Source organism: Achroia grisella, unplaced genomic scaffold (assembly GCF_030625045.1).
Source record: "Achroia grisella isolate CSIRO2021 unplaced genomic scaffold, CSIRO_AGI_Agris_v1 utg460, whole genome shotgun sequence".
Classification (NCBI taxonomy): domain Eukaryota; kingdom Metazoa; phylum Arthropoda; class Insecta; order Lepidoptera; family Pyralidae; genus Achroia; species Achroia grisella.
Genome location: NW_026712870.1, coordinates 455,644 through 472,752, shown reverse-complemented (window position 1 = coordinate 472,752; position 17,109 = coordinate 455,644). Strand labels below are relative to the sequence as shown.

General features: G+C 35.8%; 1 protein-coding gene across 1 annotated transcript; it reads left to right on the top strand.

Annotated features, from left to right (window-relative positions):
- The first annotated feature begins 2,041 nt into the window (after positions 1–2,041).
- LOC131845187 (uncharacterized) lies at positions 2,042–6,625 on the top strand. Its single transcript, XM_059194227.1, has 5 exons — positions 2,042–2,218; positions 2,846–2,915; positions 3,103–3,208; positions 3,971–4,174; positions 6,052–6,625. The coding sequence occupies exons 1-5, from the start codon at positions 2,157–2,159 to the stop codon at positions 6,261–6,263; spliced, it is 654 nt and encodes a 217-aa protein (XP_059050210.1). The 5' UTR covers positions 2,042–2,156; the 3' UTR covers positions 6,264–6,625.
- The last annotated feature ends 10,484 nt before the right edge of the window (positions 6,626–17,109 follow it).

Below are 17,109 nucleotides of genomic sequence, written 5' to 3'. Positions count from 1 at the left end.
AAGGAAGTAAATAACGCGATGACTGCGAACAGGGATGAATGGAAGCGAAAAACATATTACGACGACCCCAAATAAATGGGATAAGGAAGAAGCAGATGATGATGGTGGACAAACAAGCATACGGCCCATCCGATGGTAAATGGTTACCGTATCCTATGTACGCCTGAAACACTATTGGTGTCATGTCCGCGTTGCCAACCCTTAAGAAACCTTAATATACCCTTGAAACCCCATGCTGTAGTTTCTTGAGAAAACCGACAGGAAGAATAATAATTATATTAATTAGAGAGGAGGGAAGGGGATTGTAACTAACGTGGACTGATGACTTGCTACCAATGTACAAAGTGAGATTGTCCTTCACGCGGTTTCCCTTGCCGTCGTGATAAATTCCTAGTAAATTTACCACGATGGGCTGACTGACCTGACTCATACTCATCGTCTTCCACTGCTGCCCCGTCAGCGTAAACCAATAGCACAATCAGGTGAACCATTCCATTATCATACTTTAAAAAAAACTAGTGAATACTGCATTTTAATAAATACTCAAATAAACTTATCGATTTAGTATCTAATAAAATGAAAGACGAGGGAATGAAGTGAAAAATTACACAGCGTCATCTAGTCCTAAACTAAACATATGTGCATAGATAAAATCAGAAATACAAATAAATGCAGCCCAATACGAACAAATATACTTGAGAGCAAGGAAGGGTACTTAGTAATTTGGACTGACGACCATATTACTAGCAATGTATCATATCAGTTTGACCTTCACGTGGATAAGGAATAGGACTACGTGAATAATTTATAATTTTATTTATTATCAGGTTTACTTGCCCATTTTGTTAGTATTACAGATTTCTTATAATCAATGTTAGTACGTACAGACACAAAAATAAAATACAAATAATATCAATAATTTGGCAGGTAGCTGATGTAATAAGGAGTAACTTGAGCTACTTTTATTTTAGAAAAATAAAGTTAAATTCCACGCGGAGGAAGTCGCGGGTACAACTAGTAATAATAAATAAGAATAACTTAAGAATATACATGTTTATGTGATGTAGAGATTGTTGTCGCTATTTAATATTACGAAAAAACATGAGTTTGTCGTTATTTGTTTGCATAATTCGTTGTCTGCATAAAATATCGTCACGCCTAGTTTTTACGGGGTAGCCAGAGGGAGAGACAGTGTATTAAAATAGAATCGATCGGTATTACATCGTACACCAGTTAATTGGCATCGACCTTGAAACTTGCAGAGCAAGTTTACGACAAAGTGCTTTGGTTTGGCTAAAAATACAACGATTTCATGATTTACGTCGTCCAGTCACGCCACGGCAGATGTCTGCGGCTTTTGTATTACGATGACGTGTAACATCCCTCAAAGAATATTAGGGGCCGTACAGAAATTTATTTAGCACATTAGTCGGCCGGAGAGTGCATAAGAGGGCGATAAAGTGTGACAAAGTGTGACATTCTGTGACAAGACCCGATCCGCTCCGTCTTGGATTATTTTTATTTCTTACCGTTGTTATCATCATCAGACAGTCATATAGGTATATAAAGTGATACAGTTGACTCTACTTATTTATACAGACTAAATTCGAGTGCACGACCGTAAGGTGTATGCTCCCAATATTTTAGTACATCCCTAGAGCCTGTATAATAGACGTTCTATTATACAGGCTCTGAAAAAAGTATGTTGGGCTAATTAGTTTCAAAAATTAAATTTTTGTAATGTTTAATATAAAGGTACAGAAAAAAAAAGTTGATAGACCAGTTTTAGAAATTGTCCGAATAGAATCTCAGTACACGACACGATATGTTATAAGTTAGGTATAATCAGAAATGTAGACAAGCCCATATAAAAAGCAGTAGGTAGTCATGCAAACTCGCGATAACTGTAAAAAACGTATTATGGAACAAGACAATAGGAAAAATTACCGACCGACTATTCAGCAATGTTCACCAGTCGTTTTTGCAAATCGAAACTTGTCGCTCTACGAACTTATTTGACAATAAAAAATGTAACGATAATAATAAAAAAATAACACGATGACAAGTTGAAGGCATGTGAAGTTTCTTATTCAATATTTACTAAATTTATTAATTTTACTAAATTGTTTGCTACGTAAATAGTACAGTGGACAAAAATGTCGTTTTTAACGGAGTATTTTGACGAATACCGACAGCATCCTATCAAGAAAACTAAAATGTTAGTGTGTAATTTGTATAATGATAAAATATTGGTATAAAAAGGGCGGATTCTCTTCTTGTTGTTGTTTTAAAATTTGTCCAAATAGGACAGTCAAAGACTATGATCTATACTGCTCACTGAAGAATACACTTTAAAGCTAAATTTATTATTTTTTTAAATTATTTTTATATATAAAAATAGTACACTGAATATAGTTGTCGTTTAAACAGAATATTTAATAATATCAATCGCATCCTATCATGACAATTAAAATATTAGGGAATAATTTATATATCATAAAATATTATAAAAAGTTGCGGTTTTATCTGTTGTTGTTTTAAAATTGGTCTAATTTAGATGGGCGAAGCGGATAGCGCATACTGCCTAACGAGAAAACCAAACTCCAAAATCTCAGTATCGATTTGAAAAAATAAAAATCAGTCTACATTATTCTAGAGTAACATAAGCTATATATTATCTTAATATATATACAGAACTTTGTCTCTGTCTACAAAAACTTGAACGAGTGAGTACGTACATATGTAGGTATGGTTGAAATGCTGGAGTCGATAACGAAGAAGAGAATATCAAGATTGTTGAAAGTACTAATTGAACTTTTTTAATAATTGAAGTACAACCCAATAGGTGCCGACCAGAAGACCGATGGGCAAAGATGGAAGGAAAGTGGTTGGACCCAAAAATTGGAACTCAAGATGTGAGTTTTACGTAATCTGTTATCTTACGTGGTATCTGTTATAGTGGAGCCTTCTGTATAAGCATTTTTATGCTTAAAAGAATGCTTCAATAACTGTATAGAATTTAGTAAAAATTATGTTATATAAAATAAAGAATTTAGAATTATTTCATTACTGGTAAGATAATAAGTATTATAATTCCAATAGAAAGCCTGGACAGATGAAGACATCGAGCAGTTCATAAAAAGCACAATGAAGAGTTTACGTGGACAATCAACGTATTATAATGACTTTTGTTCACATCAGTCTCAAGGTTCGTACTACTTTGTACCTATTTTACATAAGATTAAGAAAATAAGAGACCAATACCTCTGATCGTGGTACTTCATTATTACAATGATATCATACGATTCTGAGGCTGATATTTTAGTCCTCATAAATAGCACTCCACAGGAGTTAAAAGACTGATATACGCAATAGGTCTGTTTGTTTGCCATACCAGTGATTTTCACAATGTAAATACATGATGATGATGAAGAAGGTGATAATGATAGTAATAATATACCTGGACAATTCATACAGCGTCCTCTAGACCCGAGCTAAGCAGAGTTTGTGTTATGAGTGGATTGACAATTCATAAATATTTTTTTGTAAATAAGAATAAGAATAACTTTCATTTCGGAAAACTTTAATAACATTTTATCTGACTCCACAAAAGGTTATGCTTATAACGCGGACAGCAAGTTTAACAGTCAAACTAACATTGGTAGAGCTATCAGAGATGATGATAATTTTGCGTTTATATAATAGATGGTATATGACATACATACAAAATGTACATAGGTAAAAGCCAGAGCTCATGAATACAAATGTTTGTACCGTGCGAAGAATCGAACCTACGAACATCAGATATAAAGCGGTGTGTTAAACCGCTAGCACACTGAAGCCGTAATTTTTTTTTAAATTAAATTATAAAAACCTTATCTTATATTTTTCCCCTTACAATTCATAACACTTTAGGTAGCTACTAGAACTATCACAGAATAGGTTGTTATAGAAATAAAGTATTTAACAGATTTGAAGACTCGGCCATTCAAACCGCGGGAGAAGAAACGTCAGCCGTGCTTTTCTAAAGGCGAGAAGGCAATAGAAGATGCAGCTCCTCTACAGACACCCAAGCTTGCTATTAAGGATACAGAACTGATGAAGGTGGCTCGAGACATTTATGACCGCGATATGAGCAAGCCTACTTTAGAACCATTGCCAACGCATTTGAGGAGTTAGTATTTCTATATCTATTGAGAACATAGATTTCTTGTATTTGACTTAGTGTAACAAATTGCCGGCATCTAACTACATCGACATCGCTGTTACTCCAGTCAGCTCGTGGCTAGTCCAACTAGTTGAAACATCGAGAGGTAAATATCTTTATCTTATTAATATTATAAACGCGAAAATCTGTGAGTATGGATGGATGTTTGTTACTCTTTCACGCAATAACTACTGAACGGATTTTAAAGAAACTTTACAGTAATATAGCTTATACTTCAGAATAATATATATGCTATAAATTTCACGCGGGCACAGCTAGTTTATCATAAAAATATTCGTGTTAAAACCCGTTTAAATATAGTAATAATATATTTCAACAATCATAGACACTAAACCACTAATGAAAAAATTATGGAGAATGAAACTATGAGTTGGAGGGCCGACAAAACTTATTTTTCATGGTACTTTACACATTAAAAAAATTTCACCTAAAAATGTAAAGTTACAACCAAATAATTGAAAAGAGTAACACGCAAGGTTTTTCGTTTTGTTCTTCTTGTAATAAGAATTCTTTCCGAATGAACTGTAGGTTAAAAAAATAAGTAACGACTATTCTAAAAGTGTATGTAAGTGAATTTGTATAAAGATTTTTTTATTTCTATTCTACCGTGACATTTATTGTGACATTAGAAGCTTACTAATATAACAGTCTCTCAGTTTAAAGGTTTAAACGCGAAAGTTTGTGAGTATAGATGTTTGTTACTCTTTCACGCAAAAACTACTAAACGGATTTTGAGGAAACTTTACAGTAATATAGCTTATGCATCAGAATAACATATAAGCTACATTTTTTATTGAAACTTAACCCGGGTGAAACCGCGGGCTCACCTAGTCATCGCCGCATATAAACTTGTTATTAAATTTCAATTTGGCTGCACTTCCTGCACTAATGACGTTAATATGGTGAGTACATAAATGTTGTGCATAACACATTACTGCAAACAAAACATCGTTATAATGCACGGACAAATAAACACTCTCCTATATAGAATAATTAGAATAATTTTAATATTGAAACCAGCGTCCGACAAAGTAACTTTGTTTTTTTTTGTTATGCGACATTTAACATTTATTTTAATAAAGAATTATCATAAATGTTTTTCGTATTGATCCTATAATTTCTTGTCAGGGTTGGTTTAGTAGTTTAGTGACTACTTAGTGGTATCTTTTGGAATATATACTTTTTGGTTTGATTAATAAAAAAAGAAGTTTAATAAATAATGTATATATATGGGGGTTGGTAATATTTTATATCTAATGTTTGTTAAAATTATTATTTACTGAGTTATAAAATACAATTCATAAGCTTGTGTATACAATTATATATGGTATATTTAGCTATTTGTTTTCAATATTTTTATTACATTTTTAAAGTCTGGGTCTGAGAATCGATTACTGTCTATTTTTCATAACTCTAAATGATAAGAGTTGTTCACCCCTTTTTTACACTTTTTTATTTTTTTATCATGGTAATAAAAAGTCCAAAACCCTGAAATTTCATCCGTATTTTTTAATATTGATTTTAATTTATATGGTATTACAACGCTTGTGGCATCTAAGTGCATGTATCTATAAAGAGTTATGTATAATGAAGCATGAAATCTATAGTAGATATTTTCTATTCGGTCTCTACGTCCCATCCTTAGATATATCATCATTATAAATATCATCATCTGCTTCTTTCTTATCCCATTCATTTATAGTCAGCGTAATATGTTTTTCACTTTCATTCATCTCTGTTCGCAGTCATCTCGTTATTTACTCCTTTACGGTTCTAACGTAAAGATAAAAAAAAATACATTTTATTGTTTAATTTCCCTACAGTCCTTGGCTACGTACGCCCTTGCCGCTACAAGACGGGTATCAGCGATTACCAGGAGAGCATAGCCCGCCTGGCGTACGAGCTGATACGAGACGACCGTATACCGCGGTACCAGGCGCACAACGGGTGTCGACCACGGTGGGGTCTGCCCCCAGAGGGCGTGCGACAGCCCGAGCTGGATGGGGCGCCGTATGATGGAGAGAGGCTGTATTAACAATAAACGAAGCCTTTTTATATAATTGTAGCGACTCGTTCCGATTTCGCACGTATGCTGTACAAACCTTTGAATTTCTCGGCTTGTTCTATTCTGTAACACGCGTGTATTATACATATAAACCTTCCTCTTAGATCACTCTATCTATTGCTGAAAACTGCATTAAAATCAGTTGCGTAATTTAAAAGATATAAACCAACAGACAGCGGCGGACACTTTGTTTTAAACCATGTAATGTTTTATACAAATATATTAAAGATTTCACTGTATAATGTTAATGGTTGTGCAAATTGAAAACGGTTGATTATCTTTAATAATATTAGAAAGAGAAAAATATATATTTGTTTTTAAGGGATGTACACTGTTGGCGACCGACCCTATACGAAAGACAATGATGGAATAATAAAATAAATTGAAGTATATCAAATAACATGACATATAAAAAGAACTCTTCAAAAATATAAATTTAAAAACAATAAAAATATCAAAAGAGTTCGGCGGTCGGTCGCCAACATACACAAAAAATACTTAACCGATTTCAAAAATACTTTCATCCATAAAAATATATATATATATATTAGCAGCCTATGAAAGGAGTATACAATTATTGCACCTGTATGTAATCTAGAATATATTAAAAACTTTATTTAAAAAACTTCAATGCACAAACTACTAAGGTCGGCAACCATAGGATACGGTAACCATAACACATAATTATTGTCTAACTACCTGTGCCCGCGATTTCAGCAACAATTTATAGCCTATGTGTTATTCTGATGTATAAGCTATATTACTGTAACATTTCATCAAAATCCATTCAGTAGCTTTTGCGTGAAAGAGTAACAAACATCCATCCATCTGTCCATCCATACTCATAAACTTTCGTGTTTATAATATAAGTAAGAATATAATTATTGTGTTTCTAATTATATGGATAGATATAACATATCTTAGTGACGAAAGAACGTGTTAGAATTCATTTTTTGTGACAAGTTTGTGACATACATATTTTCATTGCTATTATTGTCCACAATAGCTAATAACTAACGTTATAATACTTTTTTATTTTTATTAGTAATTTAGATTTATATATAAACTTTTAAGTATATACTTATATAAATATTGTTGGTATAGTTTGTAAAGTAAATTTAATATTTACCTAAAATGATTTTTATTTAAAGTATTGTTCTATGGGTTTTTTTATGAATGATAATGGAATGGTGCACTCGCTGGCGCTTACGGTTTACACTTCGCTACTTCTACGTTTAGCATCAGACACGAAGGAAGACCTAAACAACTCGACCTATTGTGCCATTGCAGTTACTAAGTTCTGGTCTGGTAAACCTGGTTGTTGGGGCTCCCTCGGTTCTGTAGCGCATCAGAGATGTTTGCAGCAGCGCGGGTAGATCGATTTGAAGCCATAATGCGTAAAAGAGCTGCATCACTGATGTCTAGAATTCGGGGGAGCTCAAACAGCATCCTAAAAACTGTTGCGAATATACCTGATTGTCCGCTCCAGAGGCACTGGATAACTTTGCATTGTGGACCCAGTGCTTCTGGACGTGGACACAGATATATGAATTAAATATATCTACGTATATGTATATTATAAGTTACTAACATACTTTTATAAGTTTTTACTAACACAATATGGATGTAATCCGAATTAAAATTAAATAAATAAATATGTGTATATTTAGGTTTACCATTGACACTCAAGAAGAAGAAGACGGTTTACGATGGCGAGGTACTATTGGAGGATAATGAGATGAGTATGAGATCAGGCCAGTTAGTCCATCATGAGAAATTCACCAGGAATTTATCACGATGGTTTCCAGAGGGCACCGCGTGGACTATCTGATATGGGACATTTCTAGCAATGGTTTTATTTGTCTATATCCATTCTCCCAATCCCATTCTTCTCTTTAAATGTAATTTCGATCCCCGTTTGAATTTGGGGATTGATCAGAAGAGATATCCGTGTTATTGTTCATGTATTTATATTGATAAGGGTTTTTTATGATAATGGAATGGTGCACCCGCCTGCGCTGACAGTGTACGCTGGTGGGGCACCAGTGGCGAATGATAAGATGAACATGAGGTCAGGTCAGTTAGCCCATTGTGTCTTTCACAAAGAATTTGTCACGATGATTACCAGCGGGAACCGCGTGGAGGTCAACCTGACATGGAACATTTCTAGTAATGGGGTCATAAGTCCACATTACTAACAGTAGACAAAATTACTATTTCCCCTCTATAGACAAGGGTTACTATTTTCTATCAGGTGAGCTGTTAGCTTATTTGCCATAAACACATATGGCCACCAAGCGGAACTGAAAACCATCGTGCTTACTTTCTGATAAGGTATCTTCTACATTTCATCCTCATTCTATCTCATTCTCTTCTACAAGTGCGCCGCTAACGCATATCATTAGTGTTGCCAGAGTTATTTTAATCATTATTCATAAAAAACTATACTACCGGAGTATAAACAAATAAATAACAGTAGTAAAATGTTTTGATTAGTGCAGTAAATTAATAGTTGTTAGCGAGTGGTGATGGAAGTGAGAACAGGAGATTGGTGCCGAGTGATGGCTGTTGCGGCCAATTGATGACGCTGGAGCAATGGTTAACCACAGAGATTAATGAATAGAAACGGCGTTTACTACCTGTATGTCCTTCTAACTAACACCACTGTTCTCTCCCTCTGGTCGATTCCTTGTCTAATTCCAACGGGGATCGAAATTACGACGGTCTGAGCAGAGGTTTAAACCTCTATCAGTGCTTTTAGACTAAAGTCTTTTCACGGCTTTGGAGTGCCATCTGCACTCAGCTCCTACGGGCCGGTAAAGCTATAAAGGTCAGTTGCGGCCAACAGAATAAGAGTAGACCGAAAAAAAAACACTGTTCTCTCTCGCCGTCGGTTGCAGCGTAATGGCCGCATGACGTCAGCAGTGTGCGCTAGAGACGACATAATGCTTCCTTCTCTTTCCCACATATACTACACTACTGATAGCAGCAATACCTGGACGCGTTAGAATATTTTTTTACCAACTCCAAAGAAGAACAGGAGGTACTAAATTCAACTTTATTTTTATGTGTCTTATTAGATAAGAACTTTTTTCCGAAAACCTTTTGAGCCGATGACGATAAATATTTTTTTATTTGAAGGCTGGTTCTTCTGGAGTAATCTCATAGATAGATGGGTCTATCTATGAGATTACACCAGAAGATCAGTATCTAAGATCATGTTCTTGATCTTAGATGCTGATTCTTATAGTATAAGTTCAACGTCCTCTATTATATTCACATACACCCCTGTGAAGATGTGGGGGGACGGGGGGGTTGTAAGTTTCTTATAAATAAGACTGTAGATGGAAGTGGGGGCCACTGCTGGTATGTTTATATGACCGCTCTATTTTCTTATTCCCTATGACGTTTATACAATCGAATGCAAGGCGCTTTTTTCATGATTTACAAAAATAGTCGTAGATTCAGGAAAAGTGGCAACTCAAGGCCTTGACTAAGTGTGCACAGCTGCACACTGAATACGAGTGTGAAAATTTTCCACTTTATTGGATTTTTATTGCCAGTTAAATTATATGTACATATTTTGTATACTGACAAAAGGTTATCAAATGTGTTGAATTTATTTTGTATGCATATTGAAGATAATAAGAGCTTTTTTTTAATAATAATGCCCCTGGACAATTAACACAATACCATTTAGTTCCAAGGTAAGCAGAGCTGGTGTTATGGGTATTTGTATCAACAGGTAATTGATACAAATACTTAGATTTATTTTGTAAATACATAGATAATATATAAATAGAAAACACCCAGTTCAATACAGACTATCATACTCATGAATACAAATGTTTGTACCGTGCGAGGAATCGAAGACGCGGATATCGAAAGTAAAACGGTGTGTTAAACCGCTAGACAATCGAGGCCGTTATTTTTAATGATTGTTAATGGAATGGTACACCCATGGGATAAAAGAACAAGAATTATATAAATACATTTAATCACTACACAGTATAAAACAAAGTCGCAGTCGCTGTCTGTCCGTCCCTATGTATGCTTAAACCTTTAAAACTATGCAACGGATTGTGTAGCGGTTTTTTTTAATAGATAGAGTGATTCAAGAGGAATGTTTATATGTATAATACAGGTACACCCGTGCGAAGTCGGGGCGAGTAGCTAGTTTATTTATAATTCGTTAAAAAAATAAGTTGACTATGCCCCGTACTGATCACATATGTATATGTAGAGGTCTCTCGAGAGATACAATAAATTTTGCACGCAACAACAAATCGTAAATTTACCAAAAATTAGGTGTTTATCGAGAAAACTGAGACCCTTTCACATATTAAAAGTGAGCAATAAATTACAAGTTTCCGAGAAGATTTACTTTTAATACTTCTGCGGCGATAAAGAATGTATAATAAAGACAGGGTTGTCACAAATTTAAAAAAAAAACGTGGAAAACGACAACAAAGTTTTGTATTTATTAATTACTAGCTACCCAGCCCGACTTGGCACGGGTGTACATATATTATACATATAATTCTTGCTTTTGAATCACTATATATTTAAAAAAACCGCTTCAAAATCCGTTGCGTAGTTTTAAAGATTTAAGCATACATAGGGACACAACGACAGCGACTTTGTTTTATACTATGTAGTGATTCTTAATTGCACTTATTGAATTGTACAATCAGCGAGTTCAATGCCATATGGTATTCTTTAACAGCTAATCATAAGGTAAGAACTGAAAGCTGTTGATGAGCTTTATCTGTTGATTTTACCTAACGTAGGTCAATAGGTCGTACAAAACCGATTTGTTTTCTTCAACGAGAGCTATCAATTATTACGGGGAAAGAACTACGGGGTTTTTGGTCCAAAAATTTATAACAATTTAGATGGGTTACAACGAAATTCTAATTTAAGTAGACCAGTACTGAAGTCAAAATTAAAAAGAGCACTTTTAGATAAACTTTAAAAACAAAAATTGTAATTGTATGTAATTATCTGTAAAAACGTGTATTTATGTGGATAGATGTTTATGGGAAGAAACGTATTTAAAAAAAACTGAGCGATATCTTGCCAATAAACTGTTCTACAGTTTGGTGAGTCAATGTACAAAAAGAACTGTACAATTATCTTTATTAAATAAATAAAAAAAATTTACATACATAATAATAATAAACAATATACATACATCTCTTTTTTATTGCTATATGTATGTAATATATTTACATTATAATAAATTTATTAACATATGTAATAAATTAATTAATATGACAATTTTCATTACGGTTTAAGATACTTTTAGACTTTTTGCTTTTTTCAGTAGACGGTGTTGTTCCGTGTTATTTGGTGTATTTATTAATTATGATATTAATAAATTAGTATTTGAAAGTTATGGCAATGGAGGTTTAATTATTCTCAAAAGTGAAAAAATATCCAATTAAATTATATTTGCCACACAGATGGCAGCACCGTTTCATGATCCATAAAAACTCAACCGCAACTCAAGGGCCACACAAGAGGGACCCGTTCTGTAGTTTGCACAAGTGACGTGATTTTTTCTCTGGCTACCGTCCAAATGCATTTCCATTGTTTTCCGCGTTTGTTTTGACTGCGCTATCTATTTACCGTTCATGTGAATTGACGTGAGTCTAATGCTATGATTGTTATTTTAGCCATGATTGATTGAGCGTGATTTTAATAACTAAAGCTTAGATAATCGGATTGGAATAGCAAGTTTCTGCGTATATTTATAATTAATAATGCGTGAGGAATACAATTATATCGGTTTTCTCTTTCAATTAGGGAATTTAAACGCAGGAATGACAGAGACGCATGTTGTTTTGACGTGTCGTTATTTTCGTTGGTGATGTTAATTTTCTAACGGCAAATGAGCTTGCTGAAATAAATTATAAAAGTAGATATAACTTAGAGGTACACATTGTTTGCATATTGTCCACATAGCAGGAGCCGAAATGAGGAACAGGTACGTGTTATAATGGGTCTCCCCGTGGTGGCCGGAAGCAGGGGAATTGGGAAGACTTTCCCCCACGTTGAGGAGGGCCCACATGCGGGCAACTGCTGCCGGGGTAGTGGTCGATTGCAACCCCTCGTCTGGCTTTCTGGAACTATGGCGGAAAGAAGGAAATCGTGGGTTTTTAGTGAGTAAGAGTCAGGGACACACACATGTCAAACAGGGGATTTTTCCCATGGCAAAAAAGGTTTAAACCTGTATTTTAGTAAATTATATAATGAGATAAAGTTTGTGAGTTTGGATGTCAGGGTAATGTACGGTAGGTACTAATCTCATTTTGACAATTATTTTTAGATAGCCCCTTTATCAATTAAAGCTATAGGCTATATAAAATCACGCTACGACCAACTGCAATAAAAATGGTGCTAAAACAGTGAATATGAAGTTGCACAGTAAATGTAAATACATATTTAAAATGCCACGGGTTCGTTTTGTTAGATCTTTGTACGTATACCGTATACAAATGGATATGTTTCTAAATGATGTATGTATTTAATTATGTCTCACAGACACCTGTCCGATTTAAGTATGTTACAGTCGAGTGGCCGTCGTCATATTGGGTTGAACAGGTCCGGGAATGTCACAATTGACGTAGATATGAGAAACCCATTAAAATTGCGAATTGACGAGGATTTACGGGCGTTTCGAGTCTCTTGTTTGCGATGTAATTGTTTGTTGAGGCAGGCGGAGACGCTTGTAAGTTATTTGTAAGCAGGGATTGTTGATTTCGAGTTTAAAATTAGTATACCACCCACCAGTTGGTATTATCCGGGTTGCCCATTTATGGATTATCTGAAATTGTCTTTAACGCCTTAGGCTCCATGTGTATCTCTTTGTCACACAGTATCTGGAACACTGAGTATCCAAAAGTATACTCATCTTTCTTAGTAAACGTGCGGTGTATCATTTAGGAACACATTTTCTAAACATCTATTACACAAATAAAAGCCCTGGAGTGTCGCATTTTTGCAAAATAAATGGAATCCGTGATTTTACAAAATGTTTATAGATTTTTTTTTAAAATAGTCACTTAGGGTCTGGCGCTGAGGGTGTTAAAGCATCTTTAACACAGCTATGAATGTATTTTGGGCTCTGTTATCCGCATTTAACCTCTTATTTGAGGCCTTGTTCGTGTAGAGCCGAGACTGTTAAAGTAGCCAGCCAAACTCCTCCCAGCAGCACAGAAACCTCCTGGTGTCTTCACAGCTCGTTCCGAGGATTTGTGCTCGTTGTGTGGCCACTGCTACGCACTCCGGGATTACGTGAGTGGCTGTTTCTTCGGCAGTCCCGACAAAGAGGACTATTTCTAATACCGATGGTGTACAAGTGTTTGTTTAAGGGACAGTGGCCATATTTAGACGAGATTGACTGGCTACGTTAGTAGTCTTTACACGCACTACAGCCCAAATTAAAGGCTAATTGCGGAAAATAGAGTCCACATTACATTACAGTGGCCATTTATTGTCTCTATCATAACTTTAAGATTTTAGGTTTAGTAGATAGACGTTTTGTTAATAGTTTGTTTACTAACACAGTTATTATACTTGTTCATTCTGCTACTGAGATTTACATAGTCGTTTAGGACCGCTCTTTTATCTATTTCAACTGCTAAGCACCTTGCCTTACCAATTTGTTTTAGTTAGCAGGTTGAGATGGGGTAGTAAAATTATAGGACATAGAGAAATAACATTTCAGATCCACGGAATGGCACATGAGATAATAAAGACAGTATGTGGTGCTATTTATATATATGCGTGTATATATGAGACACAGTGGTTTAGCGGTTTAGCATATCGCCTTACTCGGAAGTAAGGCGATGTGCTACACCGTCGTGGGTTCGATTACTTGCATTGTGTTAATGAGTATGATTCTTTATGTCGGTCTGGGTGTTTTCTATGTGTATTTATATCACTTGTCTGGTACCCATAACATAAGCTCTGCTTAGCTTCGGGCTAGATTGTGTTGTGTGAATTGTCCATATTATTATTATTATGAAAGAAGCCAGTATATTCTCATTTTCCTTATAAACTATTATTATATTATATGTGATTTTCCTAGTATATAAACTATTCTTAGACAATACTTAACATTTTTACAAGCTTTTTGCAACATTTTCCTATGAAATGTATGTAAATCATTCTGAACAAGATATATACACGGTTCCAAGGATAAAAACAAAGATGTTGGCTCAATTTTGAGTTCATTAGGCTTCAAGGAATCTGCTCACGTAATTCTGCGTTCTGGGAACTTGCAGATACAATACACTCATTCAGTTAGAGCAAGTTAATGATATCATCAAAAATTGCTCAGGCAATCCGATGTTTGCGTTGGAATTAGATACAGATTTTTTTATTTATATCTAACGATACTTCCGGTTTGGGTCGTATGCAGGGAGACTGTAATAGTAGGGAGGTACTTGTAAAAACATTTTTTTCAGACTACTCTAATGCTGTTGGCCGCAGCTGGCCTTTACAGCTTCACTGAACTATAAGGGGCGAGTGACGCAGATGGCACTCCAAACCCACGGAAGGACTTTTGGGGCGGCTGAAATCCAACCGCCTGACGGATACGAGTCTAGTCGGAGAGTACCGCTAGGTGTTCGAACCTCAGCTCAGGGGGGGGGAAAGAAAGGGAATTGTTAGTAATGTGGATTGATAACCCCATTGCTAGCAATGTACATTGTCAGGTTGACCTCCACGCGGTTCCCCCTGGAAACTATCGTGACAAATTCATGGTGAGCTTGTCATGATGGGCTAACTGACCTGACCTCATGCTCATCTTATCATCCTTCACTGGTGCCCTGCCAGCGTAAACCGTTAGCGCAGGCGGGTGCACCATTCCATTATCATAAAAAAAAAAAACCTCAGCTCAGGCCGTCGTAATTTCGATCCCCGTTTGATTTGGACGGGGGATCGATCAGAGGGGAAAACAATTTGGGACTGTAAACATAAAGTTAAAAAAAATATTATGAAAATTTACGTTACTGTATCCGCAACCAAATGTTTCGTTTACAAAAGGGAGTACAAAAGTTAAAAAATAAACAAAACTTTGACACACAAAGGCTTTATAAATAATATGTACTCAACAAAGGGACGTGTAATGATTACATACGTCATGTCATCTTTTTGTTCACAATTCTGTACAATATTAATCTATACATATCTATAAATAAAGTTGGAGTGTCTGTTTGTAATATTGAAATAACCGTTTTTTACTACATGCGATATAACTAATGTACACTTTGTACGAAGTCATTTGCGGGGGCACATCTGTCAGCAGGTCGCATTGACGGCCTCGGTGGTCTAGCGGTTTAGCATACCGCCTTACTTCCGATGGTTGCTGGTTCGATTTTTCGTACGGTGTAAATATTTGTATTCATGACTATGAATGTTTGTATTAGTCTGTATGTTTTATATGTAATGTATGTATTTAAAAAAAAAATGTATCAGTTGTCTACTAGCCATAACACATGTTCTGCTTAGCTTGAGACTAGATGGCGCTGAACTAATCTAATGCTGTTAGCCGTAACTGGCCTTTACGCTCTGGCCGCAGTTGGCCTTTACAGCTTCGTGCGAGTGCAGATGGCACTCCAAACCCGCGGAAGGACTTGTGGAGCGGCTGAAACCCAACCGCCTGACGGAATCAACTTTAGTCTGAGGGCACCGCTAGGGGTTCGAACCTCAGCTCAGGCCGTCGTAATTTCGATCCCCGTTTGAATTGGATGGGGGATCGATCGGAGGAGGGGGGGATGTTATTATTATTATTGTTGTAAGCTTATTCTGATTAACAGAGACATATGGCAGTGTAATTATAGGGCACAGAAGCATGTCGCTTAAATTCTTAAAAATTTATATTTTTTATGGGTACTATAGCAGACCCAGGATGACGAAATGTCCGTGGTGTTGTTTATTTGTATAAGCGACGGTTGTCTCTTACCATCAGGTTGGATTGACTGTCCAGTTGCATAAAAAAAATCATCGACAATTTTTTTTTTCTGATGTAAAAAAAAATAGTTTCACTATCTTTTATAAAATATTACTACAATTCTACAGTGAATATATTATATTTTTGGTGTAACTGAACTTAATATTATATCATCATCATCATCATCGCAGCCTGGAAGACGTCCACTGCTGGACATAGGCCTCCCCCAAAGATCTTCACGACGATCGGTCCTGCGCTGCTCGCATCCAATGCCTTCCAGCGATCTTGACCAGATCGTCAGTCCACCTTGCTGGAGGCCTTCCCACGCTGCGTCCTCCGGCCCGTGGTCGCCACTCGAGGACTTTACTGCCCCAACGGCCATCTGTCCTACAAGCTATGTGCCCTGCCCATTGCCACTTCAGAGTCGCAATTCTTCGGACTATGTCGGTTGCTCTGGTTCTTCTGCGGATATCCTCATTTCTGATTCGATCACGCAGAGTAACTCCGAGCATAGTACTCCGAGCACTTAATATTATAAGCAGGTTTGAATGGCATTTTTTTCATAAATCCGTCAGTGTTACGATGCGATTGGTGCTGTCAAAAATAAGCCACGAAATCGGCTATTACTTTACAAAAAGTCCGCTTTCAATAAATGTTAATACTAAAATGCATACTTAATAGTAATGTTCCGTCATATTTTATCCGGATCAACAGCTCATGATATGCCAGTTGATCATTAAATCCATTCAAAATAAAGCATTTCGAAGAGTCGTTCTCACTTTTAAAATACACCTACATTTAAGAATGTTCGTAAATTTTATTCTGCGTCGATATCAACAGCATTATAAGACCGCC

Bases quoted from the DNA above. Each gene is read 5' to 3' on its own strand.
- LOC131845187 (XM_059194227.1), top strand. From the start codon at position 2,157: ATGTCGTTTTTAACGGAGTATTTTGACGAATACCGACAGCATCCTATC. The intron at 2,916-3,102 runs GTGAGTTTTACG...TAATTCCAATAG, and splicing joins CAAAAATTGGAACTCAAGAT to AAAGCCTGGACAGATGAAGA. The intron at 4,175-6,051 runs GTTAGTATTTCT...ATTTCCCTACAG, and splicing joins ATTGCCAACGCATTTGAGGA to TCCTTGGCTACGTACGCCCT.